The sequence below is a fragment of the Bombina bombina genome, chromosome 2 (genome assembly GCF_027579735.1).
Source record: "Bombina bombina isolate aBomBom1 chromosome 2, aBomBom1.pri, whole genome shotgun sequence".
Classification (NCBI taxonomy): Eukaryota; Metazoa; Chordata; class Amphibia; order Anura; family Bombinatoridae; genus Bombina; species Bombina bombina.
Genome location: NC_069500.1, coordinates 238,293,492 through 238,317,288, shown reverse-complemented (window position 1 = coordinate 238,317,288; position 23,797 = coordinate 238,293,492). Strand labels below are relative to the sequence as shown.

The 23,797-nt window shown below is 37.3% G+C and overlaps 1 protein-coding gene across 1 annotated transcript in view; it reads left to right on the top strand.

Annotated features, from left to right (window-relative positions):
* The window catches only part of MCTP1 (multiple C2 and transmembrane domain containing 1), a 1,142,062-nt gene that overhangs the window by 1,109,726 nt on the left and 8,539 nt on the right, over window positions 1-23,797 (top strand). Inside the window, exons 18-20 of the mRNA XM_053701494.1 lie at window positions 10,173-10,282; window positions 13,678-13,787; window positions 20,199-20,296. Coding sequence (XP_053557469.1) covers window positions 10,173-10,282; window positions 13,678-13,787; window positions 20,199-20,296 — 318 coding nt within the window. The remainder of the gene's footprint in view (window positions 1-10,172; window positions 10,283-13,677; window positions 13,788-20,198; window positions 20,297-23,797) is intronic.

Here is a 23,797-nt window from a genome sequence, read left to right as displayed (position 1 = left end):
CCTGTGAGACTTGCATCTGTTGAAATTACAGTCCAGGTCGGAAGCACAAAAGAAGCCCCCTGAATTAAACGATGGTGATCTGTCCACCACGTTAGAGAGTGTCGAACAATCGGTTTTAAAGATATTAATTGAGATATCTTTGTGTAATCCTTGCACCATTGATTCAGCATACAGAGCTGAAGAGGTCGCATGTGAAAACGAGCAAAGGGGATCGCGTCCGATGCAGCAGTCATAAGACCTAGAATTTCCATGCATAAGGCTACCGAAGGGAATGATTGTGACTGAAGGTTTCGACAAGCTGAAATCAATTTTAGACGTCTCTTTTCTGTTAAAGACAGAGTCATGGACACTGAATCTATCTGGAAACCCAGAAAAGTTACCCTTGTCTGAGGAATCAATGAACTTTTTGGTAAATTGATCCTCCAACCATGATCTTGAAGAAACAACACAAGTCGATTCGTATGAGATTCTGCTAAATGTAAAGACTGAGCAAGTACCAAGATATCGTCCAAATAAGGAAATACCACAATACCCTGTTCTCTGATTACAGACAGAAGGGCACCGAGAACCTTTGTAAAAATTCTTGGAGCTGTAGCTAGGCCAAACGGCAGAGCCACAAACTGGTAATGCTTGTCCAGAAAAGAGAATCTCAGGAACTGATAATGATCTGGATGAATCGGAATATGCAGATATGCATCCTGTAAATCTATTGTGGACATATAATGCCCTTGCTGAACAAAAGGCAAGATAGTCCTTACAGTTACCATCTTGAACGTTGGTATCCTTACATAACGATTCAATATTTTTAGATCCAGAACTGGTCTGAAGGAATTCTCCTTCTTTGGTACAATGAAGAGATTTGAATAAAACCCCATCCCCTGTTCCGGAACTGGAACTGGCATAATTACTCCAGCCAACTCTAGATCTGAAACACAATTCAGAAATGCTTGAGCTTTCACTGGATTTACTGGGACACGGGAAAGAAAAAATCTCTTTGCAGGAGGTCTCATCTTGAAACCAATTCTGTACCCTTCTGAAACAATGTTCTGAATCCAAAGATTGTGAACAGAATTGATCCAAATTTCTTTGAAAAAACGTAACCTGCCCCCTACCAGCTGAGCTGGAATGAGGGCCGCACCTTCATGTGGACTTAGAAGCAGGCTTTGCCTTTCTAGCAGGCTTGGATTTATTCCAGACTGGAGATGGTTTCCAAACTGAAACTGCTCCTGAGGATGAAGGATTAGGCTTTTGTTCTTTGTTGAAACGAAAGGAACGAAAACGATTATTAGCCCTGTTTTTACCCTTAGATTTTTTATCCTGTGGTAAAAAAGTTCCTTTCCCACCAGTAACAGTTGAGATAATAGAATCCAACTGAGAACCAAATAATTTGTTACCCTGGAAAGAAATGGAAAGTAGAGTTGATTTAGAAGCCATATCAGCATTCCAAGTCTTAAGCCATAAAGCCCTTCTAGATAAAATAGCTAGAGACATAAACCTGACATCAACTCTGATAATATCAAAAATGGCATCACAGATAAAATTATTAGCATGCTGAAGAAGAATAATAATATCATGAGAATCATGATCTGTTACTTGTTGCGCTAAAGTTTCCAACCAAAAAGTTGAAGCTGCAGCAACATCAGCCAATGATATAGCAGGTCTAAGAAGATTACCTGAACACAGATAAGCTTTTCTTAGAAAGGATTCAATTTTCCTATCTAAAGGATCCTTAAACGAAGTACCATCTGACGTAGGAATAGTAGTACGTTTAGCAAGGGTAGAAATAGCCCCATCAACTTTAGGGATTTTGTCCCAAAATTCTAATCTGTCAGACGGCACAGGATATAATTGCTTAAAACGTTTAGAAGGAGTAAATGAATTACCCAATTTATCCCATTCTTTGGAAATTACTGCAGAAATAGCATTAGGAACAGGAAAAACTTCTGGAATAACCACAGGAGATTTAAATACCTTATCTAAACGTTTAGAATTAGTATCAAGAGGACCAGAATCCTCTATTTCTAAAGCAATTAGTACTTCTTTAAGTAAAGAACGAATAAATTCCATTTTAAATAAATATGAAGATTTATCAGCATCAATCTCTGAGACAGAATCCTCTGAACCAGAAGAGTCATCAGAATCAGAATGATGATGTTCATTTAAAAATTCATCTGTAGGGAGAGAAGTTTTAAAAGATTTTTTACGTTTACTAGAAGGAGAAATAACAGACATAGCCTTCTTTATGGATTCAGAAACAAAATCTCTTATGTTATCAGGAACATTCTGCACCTTAGATGTTGAAGGAACTGCAACAGGCAATGGTACTTTACTAAAGGAAATATTATCTGCATTAACAAGTTTGTCATGACAATTAATACAAACAACAGCCGGAGGAATAGCTACCAAAAGTTTACAGCAGATACACTTAGCTTTGGTAGATCCAGCACTAGACAGCGATTTTTCTGTAGTATCTTCTGACTCAGATGCAACGTGAGACATCTTGCAATATGTAAGAGAAAAAACAACATATAAAGCAAAATTATTCAAATTCCTTAAATGACAGTTTCAGGAATGGGAAAAAATGCCAAAGAACAAGCTTCTAGCAACCAGAAGCAAAGAAAAAAAGAGACTGAAATAATGTGGAGACAAAAGCGACGCCCATATTTTTTAGCGCCAAATCAGACGCCCACATTATTTGGCGCCTAAATGCTTTTGGCGCCAAAAATAACGCCACATCCGGAACGCCGACATTTTTGGCGCAAAATAACGTCAAAAAATGACGCAACTTCCGGCGACACGTATGACGCCGGAAACGGAAAATAATTTTTTGCACCAAAAAAATCCGCGCCAAGAATGACGCAATAAAATGAAGCATTTTCAGCCCCCGCGAGCCTAACAGCCCACAGGGAAAAAAGAGTCAAATTTTTGAAGGTAAGAAAAAAATGATTAATTCAAGTGCATTATCCCAAATATGAAACTGACTGTCTGAAAAATAAGGAAAGTTGAACATTCTGAGTCAAGGCAAATAAATGTTTGAATACATATATTTAGAACTTTATAAACAAAGTGCCCAACCATAGCTTAGAGTGTCACAGAAAATAAGATTTACTTACCCCAGGACACTCATCTACATGTTTGTAGAAAGCCAAACCAGTACTGAAACGAGAATCAGCAGAGGTAATGGTATATATAAGAGTATATCGTCGATCTGAAAAGGGAGGTAAGAGATGAATCTCTACGACCGATAACAGAGAACCTATGAAATAGACCCCGTAGAAGGAGATCACTGCATTCAAATAGGCAATACTCTCCTCACATCCCTCTGACATTCACTGCACGCTGAGAGGAAAACCGGGCTCCAACTTGGTGCGGAGCGCATATCAACGTAGAATCTAGCACAAACTTACTTCACCACCTCCATCGGAGGCAAAGTTTGTAAAACTGAATTGTGGGTGTGGTGAGGGGTGTATTTGTAGGCATTTTGAGGTTTGGGAAACTTTGCCCCTCCTGGTAGGAATGTATATCCCATACGTCACTAGCTCATGGACTCTTGCTAATTACATGAAAGAAATGTCCGCCACAGCCTTGGTCCGTTCCTATCCCTGGGCTGGTGATATAGTCCACTAGTCCTGAACTAGGACTAGAAGAGAAAAATGTACTCTTAAACCCAATTTTTCCTTCATGATTCAGATAGAGCATTTAATTTAAATCATCTTTCCATTTTACTTCAGTTATTTAATTTGTTCTCTTGGTATCCTTTGTTGGTGGCTGTATTTATATTTCTCTTTTTATTGGCTTACCAATGAGTTCAGTGAGCTCCCAGTATTACATTGCTGCTCCTTCAACAAAGTATACCAATAGAATTAAGCAAAATTGATAATAATAATTTGGAAAGATGTTTAAAACTGTATGCTCTATATGAAAATTTTCGGGTTTTACATCCCTTTAACTAAAATATTTCCTGTTATGTATAATGGCAGCTTTTAGAAGGTTTGAGGTGTAAAGTTTTTCAATAACAAAGGTGTACAATAAAGTTATTACAGTGGTTACAGTAGTACTTGATATGCAATATTTGACAAGTAAGGTTGTAGAATAAACTTGAGTTGTTTCTGCATTCAAGTTGATATTACGGATAATTAAAAGTCATTGCTGGTGCTGTTTCTGCAACCTGATATCATGGAAGTCGAGGTGTATACTTTTTATACTTCATTGTTCCTTAGTATATGAGTAGCTCAAAGAATAGGGACACCCTATCTATATATCCAAGTGCATGTGCTTTCTGTGCATGTACAGCATGATTAATGTGTGTGAATCATAATAATGATTGCTCATTTCTTTAATCTTATATTAAAGGGACACTCAAGTCAAATAGAACTTTTATGATTCAGAAAGAGCATGTCGTTTTAAGACACTTTCCAGTTGACTTCCATTATCAAATTTGGCACAGTCTTTTTATATTCACACTTTCTGGGGAACAAGATCCTACTGAGCATGTGCAGAAGCTCACAGGGTATACGTACTAGTCTGTGATTGGCTGATGGCCGTCACATGATACAGGGGGCCGAAAAATGAGAGAGAAAATAAAATTGACAGAAAAAAATCTACTTCTTTTTTTTAAATTCAGAGTAGGTGTTAAATAATTGTCTTTTTATTATGCACTTGTTAATTATTCAATTCTACTACATTGAGTGGTCCTTTAAGGAAAATATTAAATGAAAATAACTTTCTAGCTATATTCAACAGTTAATATATATTTATATATAAACACACATACACAGAGTTGGAAATTCTCACTAGTCCTGGGCAAATAGGAAATTGTAGTACTTTGTTCCTATTTTTAATGTTGAGTGGACTAGTAACCTTCTCCCTCATGACTAGTAAATTATAGTGATAATTTCTATGAGCACGTGCGCGCACGCACACACGCAGACATACATATATATGAAACAGTATTTCCATTGGTCTAATCAACATTATATTTGCAAATACAACATAACTTATATATCCATATCCAATGTGCCGAGTATAGCTTCATACAAAGTAGTTACTATCTACCAAAAACTGCCTGATTAACACCATTTGCAATACTTTAGGATTCTTAGAAGTGGCTACTTACACAAGGAGAGTTTGACAAAAGCCCACGCACTTGCTTGGTCCCCACTCTACTGTATAGTATTCCTTGGCTACAGAAAAATAAAGATATTATTTTATCTATGTGTGTGTTCAGATATGTAAAAATAAGGATAAAGTTATTAGTAGTGTTTTGCCTGATTGCTGCACCTGGAATTTTGAGTCATATAAATAATTAAATTGGATCCAGTCACAGCCCATCTTTTTGTTTGCAAAGGAAATACCAGAAATGTATGAAGAATTGATAATAGAGGTTATTTTTTTTGCTGATGCGGCTTCATGGGGTCTATTTGATAACACAGTTCAATGCTGGGAAAAATGTACACATCATTTCCCTAGCAAAGATTATTTTTACTGCATGTCTTTCAGCAGGAAATAGAAAACAGCCAATGACTTTTGGGACATGTGGAATTACTTTAAACAAAGCTGAGTCGTCCTCTTTCCTGGACTGTTTTGCATTGCTTAGTGGAAATTTGCAAGTTCAATGCAACTTTTAGGACGTGTAAAACCTGTAATTCTTGGTTATGTGGTTCTGGGAAATCTATAAAGAGATAGGCAACTGAGCGCTTTCATTATCCTAAGCAAAGAAAAAACTAACGCCAGGACGTGAAAGCTGACCTATAATAAATCCGTATTATTAATATTCTTATTAATCTGGATATAAAACTCAGTCAGTAGAGTGACTCATTACAGTTAACACACCATCTTTTTTTTTTTAAAACAGAAAGAAGGATGCTCTTCATAATACTGAATTAAATGAAAACGCTTTCCAGTAAATACTATAATATGGATGGTGCTTAAAAAGAGATAGAAATATGAGTCATAATAAAGATATTTACAAGTGATTTAACTGAATTTTACATTAATCTTGAGCCCTTTGTATTTCATTTGTTGAGATTTTATACTTACCATTTATTTTCCATTTTTCTCTCTTAAATCTAAAGGTGAAATACATTTAATAACCCCATACAAGTTTTAATTAATTGGCAGTATCATTTTAAAAACTTCTAATCTCTTCTGCTGAGGCCTCATACTGACACATTTAAGTGAACTGCTGCACTGATCAATATTCACTATGAAAAATGAAGCAGGGTATAGGCAACCGCAAAATATTTCTGGGAGGTGGAGCAAAAAAAACAAAAAACGTGCAGCAGAGATATCTGCTTTTTGTACATACTGTATAGTATGCTTATATATAAAGAGCCAAGGTGGTTTGCTTTCACCCCCCCCCCCCCCCCCCGAATACCTCTATAGGGCTAGATTACGAGTGGAGCGCTGTTTAGTGCTCCCGCTTGTGCATTTAGATCGCTAGACGGAGGCTTTTCGCGTTCGCCAGGTTTTTGTCTTGCATAACAGTTAACCAGATATCTGAAGTTGCGGACACCAGACATGCGTTAAATTTGATTGCACTCAAGCAAACGCATTTACTTTCAGCTCATAATAGGCACGCTATTTCCGTTGTGTGCAGTGCAAAGAGCTGCAAAATACTCCATATTAATTGCCCACTACAGTTAGTGCGCCACTCGTAATCCAGCTCGTAATAGGGTGAGGCTTCTGAAATCTGGAGTTTGCACTTCCAATTCTCATGACATCATTTTCAGATTTAACTGGAAAAGGCAGCAAAATAAGTAATAAAAGTATAATTAAGAGCTGGGGTTTTTTTTTAGGTTTAAACCGATAAATCGGACATGAAATCCAAAATTTTTCTTTCATGATTTAGGTAGAACATACAATTTTAAACATCTTTCCGGTTTACTTCTATTTTCAAATTTGCTTAGTTCTCTTGGTATCATTTGTTGAAGGAGCAACAATTTACTACTGGTCTCTAACTGAACACATGGGTGAGACAATGACAATCAGTATATATATATGCAACCACCAATTAGCAGCTAGAACTTAGGTTATTTGCTGCTCCTGAGCTTTCCAAAATAAACCTTTCAGCAAAGGATAACTCGAGAACGAAGCAAATAATATAAGTAAATTGGAAATTTGTTTAAAATCGTATGCTCTGTCTAAACCATGAATGTCTAATTATGACTTTACTGTCCCTTTAAGCATTTTGTGGGAAATTCCAAATGTGATTTATGTTACTTTAAAAGTTACAGGTAGGGAATAATATCAGACAGTTTGTTTATCTGTGGGTGAATAAACAAAGTTTTGCTTTTGTGTAAAAAAAAAAGTTATTTGTTCTCTAGAGAGGTCAAAAAAGCAAAAAAGGTTTTCAAAATGCTGAAGATTGCCTAAATGTTCTATTGATTTGCAGCATTTGCCGGATATATAATGTTTTTTTTTCCTCTCTAGGGACATGAAACTTTTTAAGCAAAAGCAGCAGGTGTTTAATGTCCTTTTAAGGTTCAATTGTATTACAGCACTTATCAGCTGCAGAAAGTATGATGTGCACCCTGTACGCATAAAAGTGACTCTTGGGTAGTGTCACCCATAGAAAACACAGACAAACACCTTGCAAATTAGAGTAAAGCTTACTTTATAACAGTAATCAAGGAACCGCTAGATCCTTGTGCATCTTAGTCCAAATCACCTAGATTACGAGTTTTGCGCTAAACAGGGTGCGAAACTAATGCCAAAAAAGTTGCATTATTTCACTCTCCATATCGCTGCAATTACGAGTTACTGAAAAACCTCCTTGTACATGTGATATGGTGGTGTTAAGCTCCATACTGCACATATCACACATATCTGAAGTGCCGAATGAAAAAATCTCTGTAACGCAACCCCATTGATGTCTATGGGGGAAAAAAGTTACGTTTAAACCTAACACCCTAACATAAACCCCTAGTCTAAACACCCCTAATCTGCTGCCCCCGACATCGCTGACGCTAAATAAAGTTATTAACCCCTAATACGCCTGTCCCCGACATCGCCAACACTAAATAAAATGATTAACCCCTAAACCTCCGGCCTCCCACTTTGCCGCCACTAAATAAACCTATTACCCTTAAACCTCTGGCCCCCCACATTGCCAACACTATTTACATATATTAACCCCTAAACCTTCGGCCTCCACCATCGCCGTCACTAAATAAACCTATTAACCTCTAAACTGCCAGCCCCCCCACATCACAAAACACTAAATTAAACTATTAATCCCTAAACCTAACACCCCCCTAACTTTAAATTAAAATTACAATATAACTATCTTAAAATAAATAAAAACTTACCTGTGAAATAAAAAAAAATCCTAAATTTAAACTATAAAATAACCTAACTACATAACTATTCTAATAAAATTAAAAAAAACTACCAATTAAAAAATCTAAAATACTCTACGAAAAAAATAAAAAAATCTAAAATTACAAAAAATAATAAACACTAAATTACGAAAAATAAAAAACACCAAGATTACAAAAAATAATAAACTAAATTATCAAAAATAAAAACAATTACACCTAATCTAATAATAGCCCTATAAAAATAAAAAGCCCCCCAAAATAAAAACACCCCTTAGCCTACAATAAACTACCAATAGCCCTTAAAAGGACCTTTTGTAGGGCATTGCCCTAAGTTCAACAGCTCTTTTACCTAGAAAAAATACAAAGTCCCCCAACAGTAAACCCCCCACCCAATCAACCCCCCAAAATAAAAAAACCTAGCTCTAAAAAATCCTAAAATACCCATTGCCCCTAAAGGGGCATTTTTATGGGCATTGCCCTTAAAAGGGCATTTAGCTATTTTACTGCCCTTAAAAGGGCATTCAGCTCTTTTACAAGTGCCCAAAAAACCCAATTTAAAAAAAAACCCCACCCAAAACATTTAAACAAATACCTAACATTAACCCCATAAAATTTACTCACAGTTCCTGAAGTCCGGACATCCATCTCCATCCAGGTGACGAGAAGTCTTCATCCAGGTGGCGACACCTTCATCCATTGCGGTGGCGTCTTCTATCTTAATCCCGTGGCGTGGAGCGGAGCCATCCTGGACGGTGAAGACATCCTGCATGGAGTGTCCTCTTCATACGGTCACTGCCATACACTGAAGTTGAATGCAAGGTAGCCGTTTCAAAATGTCGTACCTTGCATTCCTATTGGCTGATTTGATTCTTCAAATTCAAATCAGCCAATAGGATGAGAGCTTCTGAAATCCTATTGGCTGTTCAAAACAGCCAATAGGATTAGAGCTACTAAAATCCTATGATTTGAAGATAGAAGACGCCCCCGCGATGGAAGACTTCTCGCCGCCTGGATGGAGATGGATGGATTAATTTAGTGTTTTGCGATGTGGGGGGGGGGCTGGCAGTTTAAGCATTAATATGTTTATTTAGTGGCGGCGATGTCGAGGAGTGACGGTTTAGGGGTTAATATATTTAAATAGTGTTGGTGATGTCGGTGGGCGGCAGATAAGGAGTAAATAAGTTTATTATATAATTTGCAATGCAGAAGGGTGTCGGTTTAGGGGTTAATAGGTTACACAAAATCCATAACTACTGCTCTCAGATGGCGGTATGGATCGTGACGGTATAGGCTGTAACGCAAGTATTTTAGCCAGAACGCACAACCTGTAATACGGGCGCTATGAAAATCCCACGCAAAAACATAATTTTTTGAGTTTGGAATGGACGTTGCGTTACAGGCTAAAATGCTTGCGGTATTGCTATACCAACACGACTTGTAATATGCGTTCCTGGCCATTACGCTGGAATGGCTAATTTTTCAGCGTTAAAATCCGTACCGCAACACTTGTAATCTAGTCGAATGTGTGCTGTGGTCTAATTAGTCCTGCAGATCATGAGATCCCTGTAGATTTAGGCTGCTACCCTTTGCATATTTGAAAATGTTTGTGTTTAATGCATCTTAAACTAGAAACTATTTGTTACTTGACCGTGAATCATTCTGCTGTTTGCTCTTATTTGGAGTTCTGTCCTGCTATCCCTCCTTCCTATAGTTAGGTGCTGATTCTATTAAACAAAATTAAAACTGCCCTAATACTGCACTGGAAGGGCCAAATCCTCGTTATAAATTACACAGCTCATGCACATGACTACAGATGCCTCTCCTAATCACCTCTATAACATTACTTTGTAGGACAGTGAAAAGAAAGGATTTATGAACAAACTCTATGCCATCCAGGAGGTGTGTGTCAGTGTACAGAATGTTCTAGATGAAGTGGCCTCCATTGGAGAGAGGATAAAGAAGTAAGTACGCACTTCATTTTGAATTTGTTAACATTTGAATGCAAGCACCAAAGACAGACACGTGAACTAATGTAGTGCATGTTTATCTATACTATAATCGCATTTGTAACACGTCCGTCGGTGTCGCCAGTTGCACACGCATCCTCAAAGGAATGTTAGCTGCGCACGCCCGGTGGATTCCGAAAATGGCAGGGTGGTGAAAGAATCGCACAATGTATAACAAAAAAAACTAACCTCCCACACGAAGTATTAACAAACTGAAACCGCCAACATCACAAAATAATAAAGTAATAAACCCCTAATCTGCAAATAACATAATTCAAATATTAACCCCTAAACCGCCAACCCCCCACATCGCAATAAACCTAATTAACCTATTAAACCCTAAACTGACAAACCACCACATCACAATAAACCGAATTAACCTATTAACTCCTAAAACGCCAACCCCCCACATCACAATAAACCTAATTAACCTATTAATCCCTAAACTGCCAGACCCCCACATCGCAATAAACCTAATTAACCTATTAACTCCTAAACCGCCAAGCCCCCACAACACTAACTAATTTAATTACTAAGCCCCCTAACCTAACACCCCCTAAGTTAACCCCAATACTAAGTTACACTTAAATAAAACCTAACATTAAATTACAAAAAAATTTCTAAAATTACAGAAAAAAATAAACAAAATTATCAAAAAAAAAAAAAAAAAAATTAATCCCTATGAAAAAAAAAAAAATCTCCCTAATTTAAACTAAACAACCAATAGCCCTTAAAATTGCCTTTTATAGGGCATTGCCCTAAGTTAAACAGCTCTTACATTTCAAAGAAGTCCCTCCTGACAGTGAAAAACCTCACACACACCAAAACCCCCAAATAAAAAAACTTAAACTACCCATTGCCCCTAAATGGGCATTTGTATGGGTATTTCCCTTAAAAGGGCATTCAGCTATTTTACTGCCCTTAAAAGGGCAATCAGCTCTTTTACAGTCCATTAAATTCCTAATCTTAAAAATCCGGCGAAGAAGGTCTTCTTCCAGACGGCTCCATCATCTTCTACCGGAGCGTTGGAGGCGCCGAGCGGAGGTGCGGAGCTGGCTTTCCCAATGCACGGATCCTCAGCAGTGGTCCTCAGTGGCGGTTCTCAGCGGCGGTCTTCAATGGCGGCGGTCCTTAGTGGCGTGTAGGCTCCTCTTCATGCGATCATCCGTCGCACACTGAAGATTGAATGCAAGGTACCCCATATTTATTTGGGTACCTTGCATTCCTATTGGCTGAAATGTTTAAATCCTAATCCTATTGGCTGATTTCAAAATTTAAGCGAATAGGAATGCAAGTTACCCCAAACTAAAAGTGGTACCTTGCATTTAGTTTTCAGTGTACGCCGGAGAGGAGCATCCACACCACTGAGGATGGCCATCTCTGAAGACCGCCGCTGAGGACCACCACTGAGAACCGCCGCTGAGGAACGCTGCTCCGGATACGCGCATCAGGGAAGACTGCTCCACACCTCCGCTCCGTGCCGCCTTCGCTCCGGATGAAGATAGAAGATGATGGACCCGCCTGGAAGAAGATCTTTACCGCTGGACTTTAGGAACGGTGAGTACCTATCTGGGGCTTAGTTTTAGGATTTTTTTTTTATTTTTAAGATTAGGGATTTAATGAAATGTAAAAGAGCTAATTGCCCTTTTAAGGGAAGTAAAAGAGCTGAAAGCCCTTTTAAGGGCAATGCCCATACAAATGCCCCTTTTGGAGCAATAGATAGCTTAGGTTTTTTGAGTGTTAGGTTTTTTTTATTTTGGGGAGGTAGGTTGGGTGGGGGGTTTTACTGTTAGGGGTAATTGGTAATTTTTTAAGTAAAAGAGCAGTTTAACTTAGGGCAATACACCTACAAAAGGCCCTTTTAAGGGCTATTGGTAGTTTAGTATTAGATTAGGGGGTGTTTTTATTTTGTGGGGGAATTTTTATTTTTATAGGGGTATTAGTTTAGGTTTAAATTTTTTATTTTGGATAGCTTTGTTTAATTTTTTCTGTAATTTAGCATTTTTTATTTTTTTTGTAACTTTAGTTTGGGGGTTTCTATTTTTTAAACATAGACTGCCCTCTGGGCAGGATTATCGCCTAGTACAATTATACAGTCAAGTAGATGCAATAACACTATTAACTACTATTGAAAGATTTTTAAATATGTTTTTCAAAATAAAGTAGTTTGAATTAGAACAACATATTTAACTTGCATATGATTTACTAAAATAATACATAAAATAATTTTGCTTTAATTAAAAAAAAATTACAAAAAAATAAAAGTACTGAGCTGAATTACTTGTCACAATCTATATAACACCCATGTATTATGGCAAGATATAAACATTGACTAGGGGACCAAAATACACTAATAATGTTGAGACCAACAAGTTACAGAATGGGAACCACTCTCTAGTCCCAATCCATTCACTAAGTGGTCAGTCTTGTAATACTATACTCCTGTGCAACATCTATTATTAGCTGTATTTATATGAAAATATCTTCTTTTATTTGTTTAATAGAAGCATGTTTTATTACACACACGCAATGTCAACCTAAATAGCCTGTTGTGTGAGCAGTCTGGCTGCAAGAGAAGGAAAATCTGATGATATAAATAAATTATAAAGTTGTTTCAAATCCCATGCTCTATCAGAATCAGGAAAGAAAAAAATTAGGTTTCATGTCCCTTTAAAAAATGAAAATTACAGTTAGTTTCTCTCCCTGGTTGACACGTATTCCTTTTCTAGGAAGGCATAGTAACATGGGCTCAGGCGTGTGCATGTGTCTTGAGCCCTATGTGGCAGTAGTGTGTGTAAAGAGGCTGCACCAGGCAATGCTAGTTGACTGCAGAAAACACCCAAAGCTCTGTGTTCCATTAGTAATACTCACACACACTGTTTGTATGTCTTCTATACATAGACAGTTGCACTCTCAGTTTGAGCTCAAACAGGTGTCTTTATTAACCAGTGCTTCTAGCTTTCCAAATACATTTACAATAGAGTTTTACTGAAGAGTGACTGAAGCTCACGTACGCTAAAGCTCCCTCTATAGGTTGCTTGTATAACATTGCTTCACACACTGCTCCTGCATTCTGCTCAAAACATGTGCACTTTCCTGAGCCTATCTCTGTATGTAAAGGAGTCATGTTTCAACAAAGCATATAATAAGAGAAAGAAGACATTAGAAAATAGAAGTAAATTGGAAAGTTTGTATGTTCTGTCTAATTTTAAATTCCGTGCCCTATAATGTTGTGAGGGTATACAGTGTATGTAGCATAATTTGTCTCTGCAGTTTCTCTTCTAGTTTCAAAAAGTCATGAATAAATGATCATACTGCTATAACTGTGACTTATTCATTTTTTCTTGCAGCACATTCAACTGGACCGTCCCGTTTTTAACTTGGCTGACTATAATTGCCTTCTGCCTTCTTACAGTCGTTTTGTACCTAATACCACTAAGATACATTGTCCTTTTGTGGGGTAGGTAAACTAATTCTTAAAAATCTGCACATTTATTAAAAGTTAGTTTAGAGTAGTGGTTCGAAAACTTTTTCTTGCCACTTCTCCATTGGTTCCATAAATTCACCATCAGGGCCTCTATTACACCGTAAAAATATTATTTAAATTAGCAAAGCACAGCCTCTAATGAAAATTAACAAACCAATACAATTTGAAAGAGTAAAATTAATTAAATGCCTAATCACATTTTAAAATAATCATTTCAGTCTATTTAATAAAAAATCTATAATTTCATCTTGTCATACCAGCTTTTTAAAGTTGATAGTCACCATGCAAGATTGTTATATTTATAATATTTAGGGCTAGATTACAAGGGGAGCGCTATTTTAACGCATGCTCATAAAGGGACAAATTTGTCCTTTTACGGGCGCAAGTTAAACTACCAGCCATTACAAGTGGTTGGTTAATGCACCTGCGAGCTTGCGGTTTAACTCTGCACTTAGCACAATTATCCAGAGGTCAGACATCTGATTAATAAAAAAAGTTGCTCCAATTTCCCCCTAAATAAAGAGGACAGTAGTTCAAAATAAAATAAGAACAAATATATTTGTTTCTGTTGCAGCTGAGTTGATCACAGGTGAAGGTGGCCCAAAGTAAGTATTTTATATGACTGGGTTAGAGATTAGAAACAACATACTCTGAAATATTAATGTTCTTCTAAAAACTTCAAAGCTCCTGAATGTTTAATGGTGTTGGGGTTACACTTAATAGCTGTCCAGTTTTTTGAGTATTTGTATTACAGAATGAGAAAGTACCTAAAATAGGAAAAAAGGAAGCTGATAACACTTTACACCAGCCAAATAGTTTAATGATTTGCATTTTTAAATTAACACAAACTATGTAAACCATAGTCTTTTAATTTAACTCTAGGAATAAGCAATCTTCAGGTTTTCTTGGCAGAAGCACTATTAAAAAAGCACAGATAGTTCAACAGAATCCTGCATTATCAGATCTTTATTGATATAAATTAAGGCATAATTATGTAACGTAATGGTGTCATTAAGTTTATTTACCTATTCAGAAATAAGGAGCTGGCTTATTCCATCCCTCTTCTATAATATGACTTTTTAGATTGATTTAATATAATGTAACATTTTGAGGCAATCTAAATAAGATAATTAATACATACGATTACCATATCATCCCTCATCACATTAATGTATTATCCCTCTATATAATCCCTACTCCACAGAGGATTGTTGCTGAACCAGGAATTACATGTTTTACATTTGATAGTTTCTTTTCTATGTGCTTTCATCATGTGACTTATTCAGTTTTTGAGCCTTTCTCCTATTTACCAGAGTTTATACCTATATGTCAAGAATTGTTGAGATTCCCAGGTGCTCTGTCAGAATCTTTAGGTCATAAATGCAATGTGTCATGTTTAATATATTTCTTATAGATAATAATATAGTAGACTTACATAGGACTGTGCTCTGAGTCCCAAATGCCATTGATTAATCTAAATAAAATAACCACATTTCATAATTTTGTCTATAATTATTTAACCATCATTAAACTCAACATTTGAGTTTATACAACAACACATAAAAAAAAAACTAGAATCCAGAAAAGATTACAGACTTTGCACGTTCTTACCTGTGTTAATCTTTCAATATGTAAAGGTTAAAGGGATAGTCTAGTAAAAAATAAACTTTCATGATTCAGATAGAGCATGCAATTTTAAGCAACTTTCTAATTTACTGGTATGTTTATTTTAAAAAGCAAGAATGTAAGCTTAGGAGCCGGCCCATTTTTGGTTCAGCACCTGAATAGCGCTTGCTGATTGGATGGCTACATTTAGACAACAATCAGCAAGCGCTACCCAAGTGCTGAACCAAAAATGGGCCAGCTCCTAAGCTTACATTCTTGCTTTTTAAAATAAAGATACCAAAAGAACGAAGAAAATTTGATATTAGGAGTAAATGAGAAAGTTGCTTAAAATTGTATGCTCTGAATCATGAAAGTTTCATTTTGACTAGACTGTCCATTTAACATTTTATGGAACCATTTAGTATAAATGTCCTTTAGAGTTAGTTATTCTTGCCTTTCTAGTTGACTGTTTGTAGACATTTAAAGGGACAGTAAATTAAAAATTAAACATTTATAACAACTTAGTTGTTATCTAATTATTATTATTTATTTTTTTAATAGTATTCCTTAGGTAGGCACATGAACAGCTGTGCTGGGAGCTAGCTGGTGATTGGTGGCTGCCCATGTATGCCTCTTTTTATTGGCTTAACAAATGTATTCAGCTAGCTCCCATTAGTAGCTACAAATAGTGCATTGCTCCTTTAACAAAGGATACCAAGAGAACCTATCTTGAGTACCGTGTACAGTGCTGGAGGCCATATATCCAGAAGGATATAAAGAAACTGGAATCTGTTCAAAGGATGGCTAGTAAAATGGTAGATGGTCTAAAAAATAAAACTTACCAGGAGAGGCTCAATTACCTAAATATATAAAGCTTAGAAGAGAGAAGGGAAAGAGTGTTATATGATGGTAACTTTTAAGTATCTTAAGTGGCTTAGTAAAGCTGAGGCTGCGAGTGTGTTTCATTAAAAAGAAAAATTGAATAAGGGGTCATGATCTTAAGTTGAAGGGTAGTTCAGGGGGGATTTGTGGAAGTACTTCTTCTTGAAATAAACTTCCAGTAGAGGTGGTAATAAAAAATACTGGGGGGGGGGGACTTTTTTTATAATTTTAGGAAATTATGGGCAGTCTTGTTGGGCCTATGCTTCTTAAAGGGACAGTCTACACCAGAATGTTTATTGTTTTAAAAGATAGATAATCCCTTTATTACCCATTCCCCAGTTTTGCATAACCAACACAGTTATAATAATATACTTTTAACCTCTGTGATTATCTTGTATCTAAGCCTCGGCAAACTGACCCTTTATTCCAGTTCTTTTGACAGACTTGCAGTTTAGCCAATCAGTGCCTGCTCCCAGATAACTTCAGTGCACGAGCACAGTGTTATTTATATAAAATATGTGAACCAACACCCTCTACTGGTGAAAAACTGTTAGAATGCATTCTAAAAAGAGGTGGCTTTCAAGGTCTAAGAAATTAGCATATGAACCTCCTAGGTTAAGCTTTCAACTAAGAATACCAAGAGAACAAAGCAAAATTGGTGATAAAAGTAAATTGGAAAATTGTTTAAAATTACATGCTCTATCTGAATCATGAAAGTTTATTTTGGCCTAGACTGTCCCTTTAACTGCCATCAAAATCTATGGGGCCGATTATCTAAAGGTCTCTGGGCTGGCGACATTATTTAAGAATGCTTTCCAGTCCTTCTGTTTCTCTGGTGGAATTATATAAAGCCACATTTTACCCTAAAAACAGGATGTCTTGCTAAGGGTCGTATACTGCATTTTTGTATGGAAAAGGAGATGCATACATTGCAAAATTGCACAATTAAAATTGGAATTTAAAAATTATACAAAATGAATAAGCAAACCATTCACACATAAATATTCAGGAAAAAACTGCATTGTTAAGGAACATCAAAAATCATAGCAAAATTGTTAACTAAATATTGTTTTGTTTTGTTTTCAAAAACTTAAAATTTGTGTGTAAATTAAACAGAAATATATTGTCTTAAATTTGCACATTGTAAATCATAATTTAAGAACAATGGATGTGCAAAAAAACATAAAAATTAGTATTTCTTAATACAAAATCCAAAGCGTAATTGTTTTTTCCTAAAATGGCTGAACATGGGTGTGTATTAAATTTTCCCTCAAATCCCAGTGTAATTATCTAAACCTTTCTGCTCTACAGCTCTCAATGTTTTTTCACGCAAATGAAAAGGTGGTGAAGTTGTGACAAAATACTCAAACTACTTAATACCCTAATAGAAAAACACATGACAAATATAGGTGAATGTAAGATGCTATACACAGAAAGCAGCGTAATGTGATTTATTGGCTGCAGGTTGTCATTTTAAAAGTGCGTCCCCTGCTCACTGCTAACTTTACCCTAAACAGTGAAGATTCCCTTTACAGCAAGCCCCATTCATTTCAATAGGAGACATCTCAACACTCACAGGGACTGCCCCTTTATTAAGATAATTCCACCAAGACAGCCCCTGCTAGGGTCTGCATGAAAAACTATATCTGATCTGGCGAGGTTTAGATAATCAGCCCCTTCGTTTCTATGTTCTAAGTTAATTGGATAATAGAAGTAATTTGGAAACTTGTTTAAAATTGTGTGTTCTTTTTTCATTCTGACTTTACTGTCCCTTTAATAGAATGTAAGTTGTCGTAAGAGCAGAATTCTCTATTCCATATATAAAAACCTTTCATGAAGTTGAGTAGGAGTGCTTGAGTAACACGTTTGTGGAAAATACTTTACATGGATATGAGCATTTAAAGGAACAGGAAAGCCCCAAATTTTCTCTTATAATTCAGTTAGAACATACAATTTCAAACAACCTTCCTTTGCTGAAGGAACAGCATTGCACTACAGGCAGCTAGCTGAACACATCTAGTTAGCCAATCACATGAGACAAATGTGTGCAGGCACCAATCAGCAGCTAGCCCCCACTAGTGTAGGATATGTGTGTATTATTTTTCAACAAAGTATACCAAAAGAACAAAGCACATTTGAAAAAAGAAGTAAATTTAAAAAGTGTCTTAAAATAACATGCTTTATTTGAATCATGCAAGTTTAATTTTAACTTTCCTATCCGTTTAAAGAGATACTACACCCAAATTTTTAAATGAGTTATATAGAACATGCAATTTTAAGCAACTTTCTAATTTACTCCTATTATCAATTTTTCTTTGTTCTCTTGCTATCTTTATTTAAAAAGCATGAATGTAAAGATTAGGAGCCATCCCGTTTTAGGTCCAGCACCTTGGATAGCGCTTTTTTATTGGTGGCTACATTTATCTGCATGCATTTAAACATTCTTGTACTGTGTTACTGAATACACCAACACTTTATAACTAACAATTATCAGCAATCACATAGAGCAAACATGATTTTCAAAATATACACATCTGTTTTGTTAACTGATGTGTCAAAAAGCATTCCAGCATTTTGCTTTTAGGGTGCAGTAAATAGTAGAGAATAAGGATTTAATTTCTTGTATCATATTACAGAGATCTGGAAACATATTTACTAACATAAACAGCCTAAAGTCAACAGGTCCTAACGGACCACTTTATGTTTAATGGTTTAATGTGGTAGTGAATGCAACATAATGTATCACAAGCAACCCCAGCACTAAAGAGATTTAAGCATGTGTTGGCACATGCAGTTTATTAGATACAAAGGTCTTCACAGAGATCTCCCTTATGGCAGCACTTCTGCCAAGGCACAGAGAGGAGGGCCAAGTTTTTGGTTCCCCAACACATAATGCTCTGATAAATATATTTTGACAGCAGGAATATAAAAACCAAACCTCTGATTTTACAGGTTTTAGTTTGTTAAGAGAATGTTACCTCCGTATACCTCAGTTATTCTGTATAAGTCACCATAGTACCGTTACATGTTAATTAGTGTAAAGAATAGAAGTAAATAACAAGAAACAATTGAAGTCTATTAATTAAACCAAATCTAGTCCTAGACACAAAATAATGCATTACTTGTTTCATCAGTTATGAAGATCTTGTCATCCTTTCTGGGGGGTTTTATGTTAAATACCATATTTGATAAGGGAATATGGCCTGAATATAAGAAGTAGTCAGACAAATTGTATTGCCTTATCACCTTGGCTGCTACAAAAGGTGATTTTTTTTTAGCAAAGGATAGCAAGAGAACAAAGTAGATTTTATAATAAAAGTAAATGAAATGTCTCTTATCTGAACCATGAAAGTTTCACTTTGAATTTTATGAATTGTTGATTGTACATGCATCTGGCAAAATAAATTATACAGTTATGGAGCTCAATATCTTAGGAAGTGCTAGTTTAAGCTACTTTACAGTAGAAGCGGTGATGTCAGTAGGGGCAGAAGAAAGAGCCTGAGATACCACCATCTTGTGTATTCTGATGGAAGGCTACAAAGGATGATGCTTGGACTATGAATGTGGTTTGATTTGTCACAAACTGTTATCCCTCTTAGCTTTCTGGTTACACAATATTATGAAATAGTCAGATGGTTTTCATATTGTTGTCAAACGTGTCTTTAAATCTGCTTGCCCAGCACTCAAAAAGAGATCATTTGTTTCGAAGTTCTACATGATGAACCATAAAGAATAGAAGCAACCACCCCTGCTCACTACAATGTTAGATTGATCTATAAAGATGTAGCTCAGATGTGTAAAATGCAGTGCATTTAGACTATACAGTGATATTTAGCACAGAATAAGAAATGAACAGATGTATAAGATAGTAAACATCACTTGCATCTATTGTTTCAGGTATTAATAAATTTACAAAGAAAATTCGATGCCCTTATGCGATTGACAACAATGAGCTTCTGGACTTCCTGTCTAGAGTTCCTTCTGATGTACAAGTGGTGAGTATTATGTCTATTATATTACAATAATATGTGCAGGATGTGTAACAGTCATAACAGTGATATAAACTGGTGACTTCTTTTATTACCAGTGGCAGTTCTACATGAGGTTATGCCTCTCCATCTATAACTGTAGAACCCTAAATCATATTTACATAGTTAGTGCTCTATACAGAGCATGGGGAGAGGTAAAGGATGAGAAGGGAGATTAAAAAAAAATAAAGGTAGGAATAATTAATATAAGAGGTCCCACTACCTCCGAACCCTTGGTTTAAAATTGGAGCTCCTTTTGTGGTTTAGAACCACCTTTGGTTATGACAGAATAAGTGTAAAGGGGCACAAAAGTAATTTTACAAAGAGGGTGTTTTAATATGTTTTTTCTGATGTATGTGTGTTGAAAAATATATTTTTTATGCTTGAGGTGCTATGCAGTCCACCCATAGTCCTGAGAACGGACATTATTCATGGATTATATTAGAGTTTGTTCCTGGCACCCTGTCAGTTGTTTTTCGAGAGATTCTAGTGTGACTTTTTCCTATCTTTAACATTGGGTGGCCTAGCTATTCACATGCACACACGCACACAGTGGTTTAAAAGTATGTCCAACATCTACTAGCCCTAGGAAGAAGCCTAGCAGCCTACTTTTTGAAGTTTAAATTTGGCATATGCATCATTTTAATAAACATTTATATTCTTCTTTTATACACTCTTACTAAGAATAAAACACTATTTGTGCATACTTATAAAGATAAAACTAATATAGACACCCATAAAGAGGCATTGATAAACACACATAGGTAAGGATAGACAAACACACAGTGACAGGAGTAAAGACACACACACACACCCTGAGGCAGGGATACACAACACACAGACACACTGAGACAGGGATACACACACACACAGGCAGGGATACACACACACACACACACACATTGAGGTAGGGATACACACAGAAACACACACACACACTGAGGCAGGGATACACACACACACACTGAGGCAGGGATACACACACACACACTGAGGCAAGGATACACACACACACACTGAGGCAGGGATACACACACACACACACTGAGGTAGGGATACACACACACACACACTGAGGTAGGGATATACACACACACACACTGAGGCAGGGATACACACACACTGAGGTAGGGATACACACAGACACACACACGCATTGAGGCAGGGATACACATACACACACTGAGGCAAGAATACACACACACACATTGAGGTAGGGATACACACACACACTGAGGTAGGGATACACACACACACTGAGGTAGGGATACACACACACTCACTGAGGTAGGGATACACACACACACACACTGAGGTAGGGATACACACAAACACACACTGAGGCAGGGATACACACACACACATTGAGGCAGGGATACACACAGACACACACAGGCATTGAGGCAGGGATACACATACACACACTGAGGCAGGGATACACACACACACACTGAGGCAGGGATACACACACACACACACATTGAGGCAGGGATACACACACACACACACTGAGGCAGGGATACACACACACACACACACACTGAGGCAGAGATACACACACACACACTGAGGTAGAGATACACACACACACACTGAGGTAGGGATACACACACACGCATTGAGGCAGGGATACACATACACACACTGAGGCAGAGATACACACACACACACACACACACATTGAGGCAGGGATAAACACACACACACACACTGAGGTAGGGATACACACACACACACACACTGAGGTAGGGATACACACACACACTGAGGTAGGGATACACACACACACTGAGGCAGGGATACACACACACACACACACACACTGAGGCAGGGATACACACACACACACATTGAGGCAGGGATACACACAGACACACACAGGCATTGAGGCAGGGATACACATACACACACTGAGGCAGGGATACACACACACACACACACACATTGAGGCAGGGATACACACACACACACTGAGGCAGGGATACACACACACACACTGAGGCAGGGATACACACACACACACTGAGGTAGAGATACACACACACACACACACTGAGGTAGGGATACACACACACACACTGAGGCAGGGATACACATACACACACTGAGGCAGAGATACACACACACACACACATTGAGGCAGGGATAAACACACACACACACTGAGGTAGGGATACACACACACACACACTGAGGTAGGGATACACACACACACACACTGAGGTAGGGATACACACACACACTGAGGCAGGGATACACACACACACACACTGAGGCAGGGATACACACACACACATTGAGGCAGGGATACACACAGATACACACACGCATTGAGGCAGGGATACACATACAAACACTGAGGCAGGGATACACACACACATTGAGGCAGGGATACACACACACACTGAGGCAGGGATACACACACACGCATTGAGGCAGGGATACACATACAAACACTGACAGGGATACACACACACACATTGAGGCAGGGATACACACAGACACACACACGCATTGAGGCAGGGATACACATACAAACACTGAGGCAGGGATACACACACACATTGAGGCAGGGATACACACACACACTGAGGCAGGGATACACACACACACACTGAGGCAGGGATACACACAGACACACACACGCATTGAGGCAGGGATACACATACAAACACTGAGGCAGGGATACACACACACACACATTGAGGCAGGGATACACACACACACACACACTGAGGCAGGGATACACACAGACACACACACACGCATTGAGGCAGGGATACACATACACAAATGCATACTGAGGCAGAGATACACACACACACTGAGGCAGGGATACACACACACACACACACATACATGGACATACGCACAGAGGCAGGAACAGACACATTACAGCTAAAATATAAAAAAGTTCTCTATTTTTTTATGTTTAAATAGTTCTTTTCATATTAATGATATAAATTGTTGAGTTTAATGTATATTAAATGATAACGAGCAGGAAGGTGTTTCTAGAACATTGTTGAACTACTTTGAGCTATTAAAGCTACATTCAGTGTTGTAGATACATTATAAGTACTCTAGCTCCTCCAATGTCTCCAACTCACTAGTCTCTCTATTTTCTAAGTCATTCTATGTGGCCAATTTAGTAAAGAAATGGGAGGAATATGAGCTTTATTAAATAGACTCCATAAAATAACATAGGTACTGGAAAGCTTGAAGATTGTTCTTAGTGAATCTTGCCTACTAGGTAGATTAATTAAGTGATCTCTCCAGCCTCTTAAACTTTACCAGCCTCACCAATCTCACATGATCATGTTTTATACCATGCTGTTGATTTACTAGATAAATGGGAGGTATAGGAAATTAATCAGCATTATTAAGTAAAATGGCTGATGGAGATCAGAAACGGTTGCTACATTTTAATATAGCCATGCCGGAGAGACGTGTTAGTAAGGTAGTTTGATG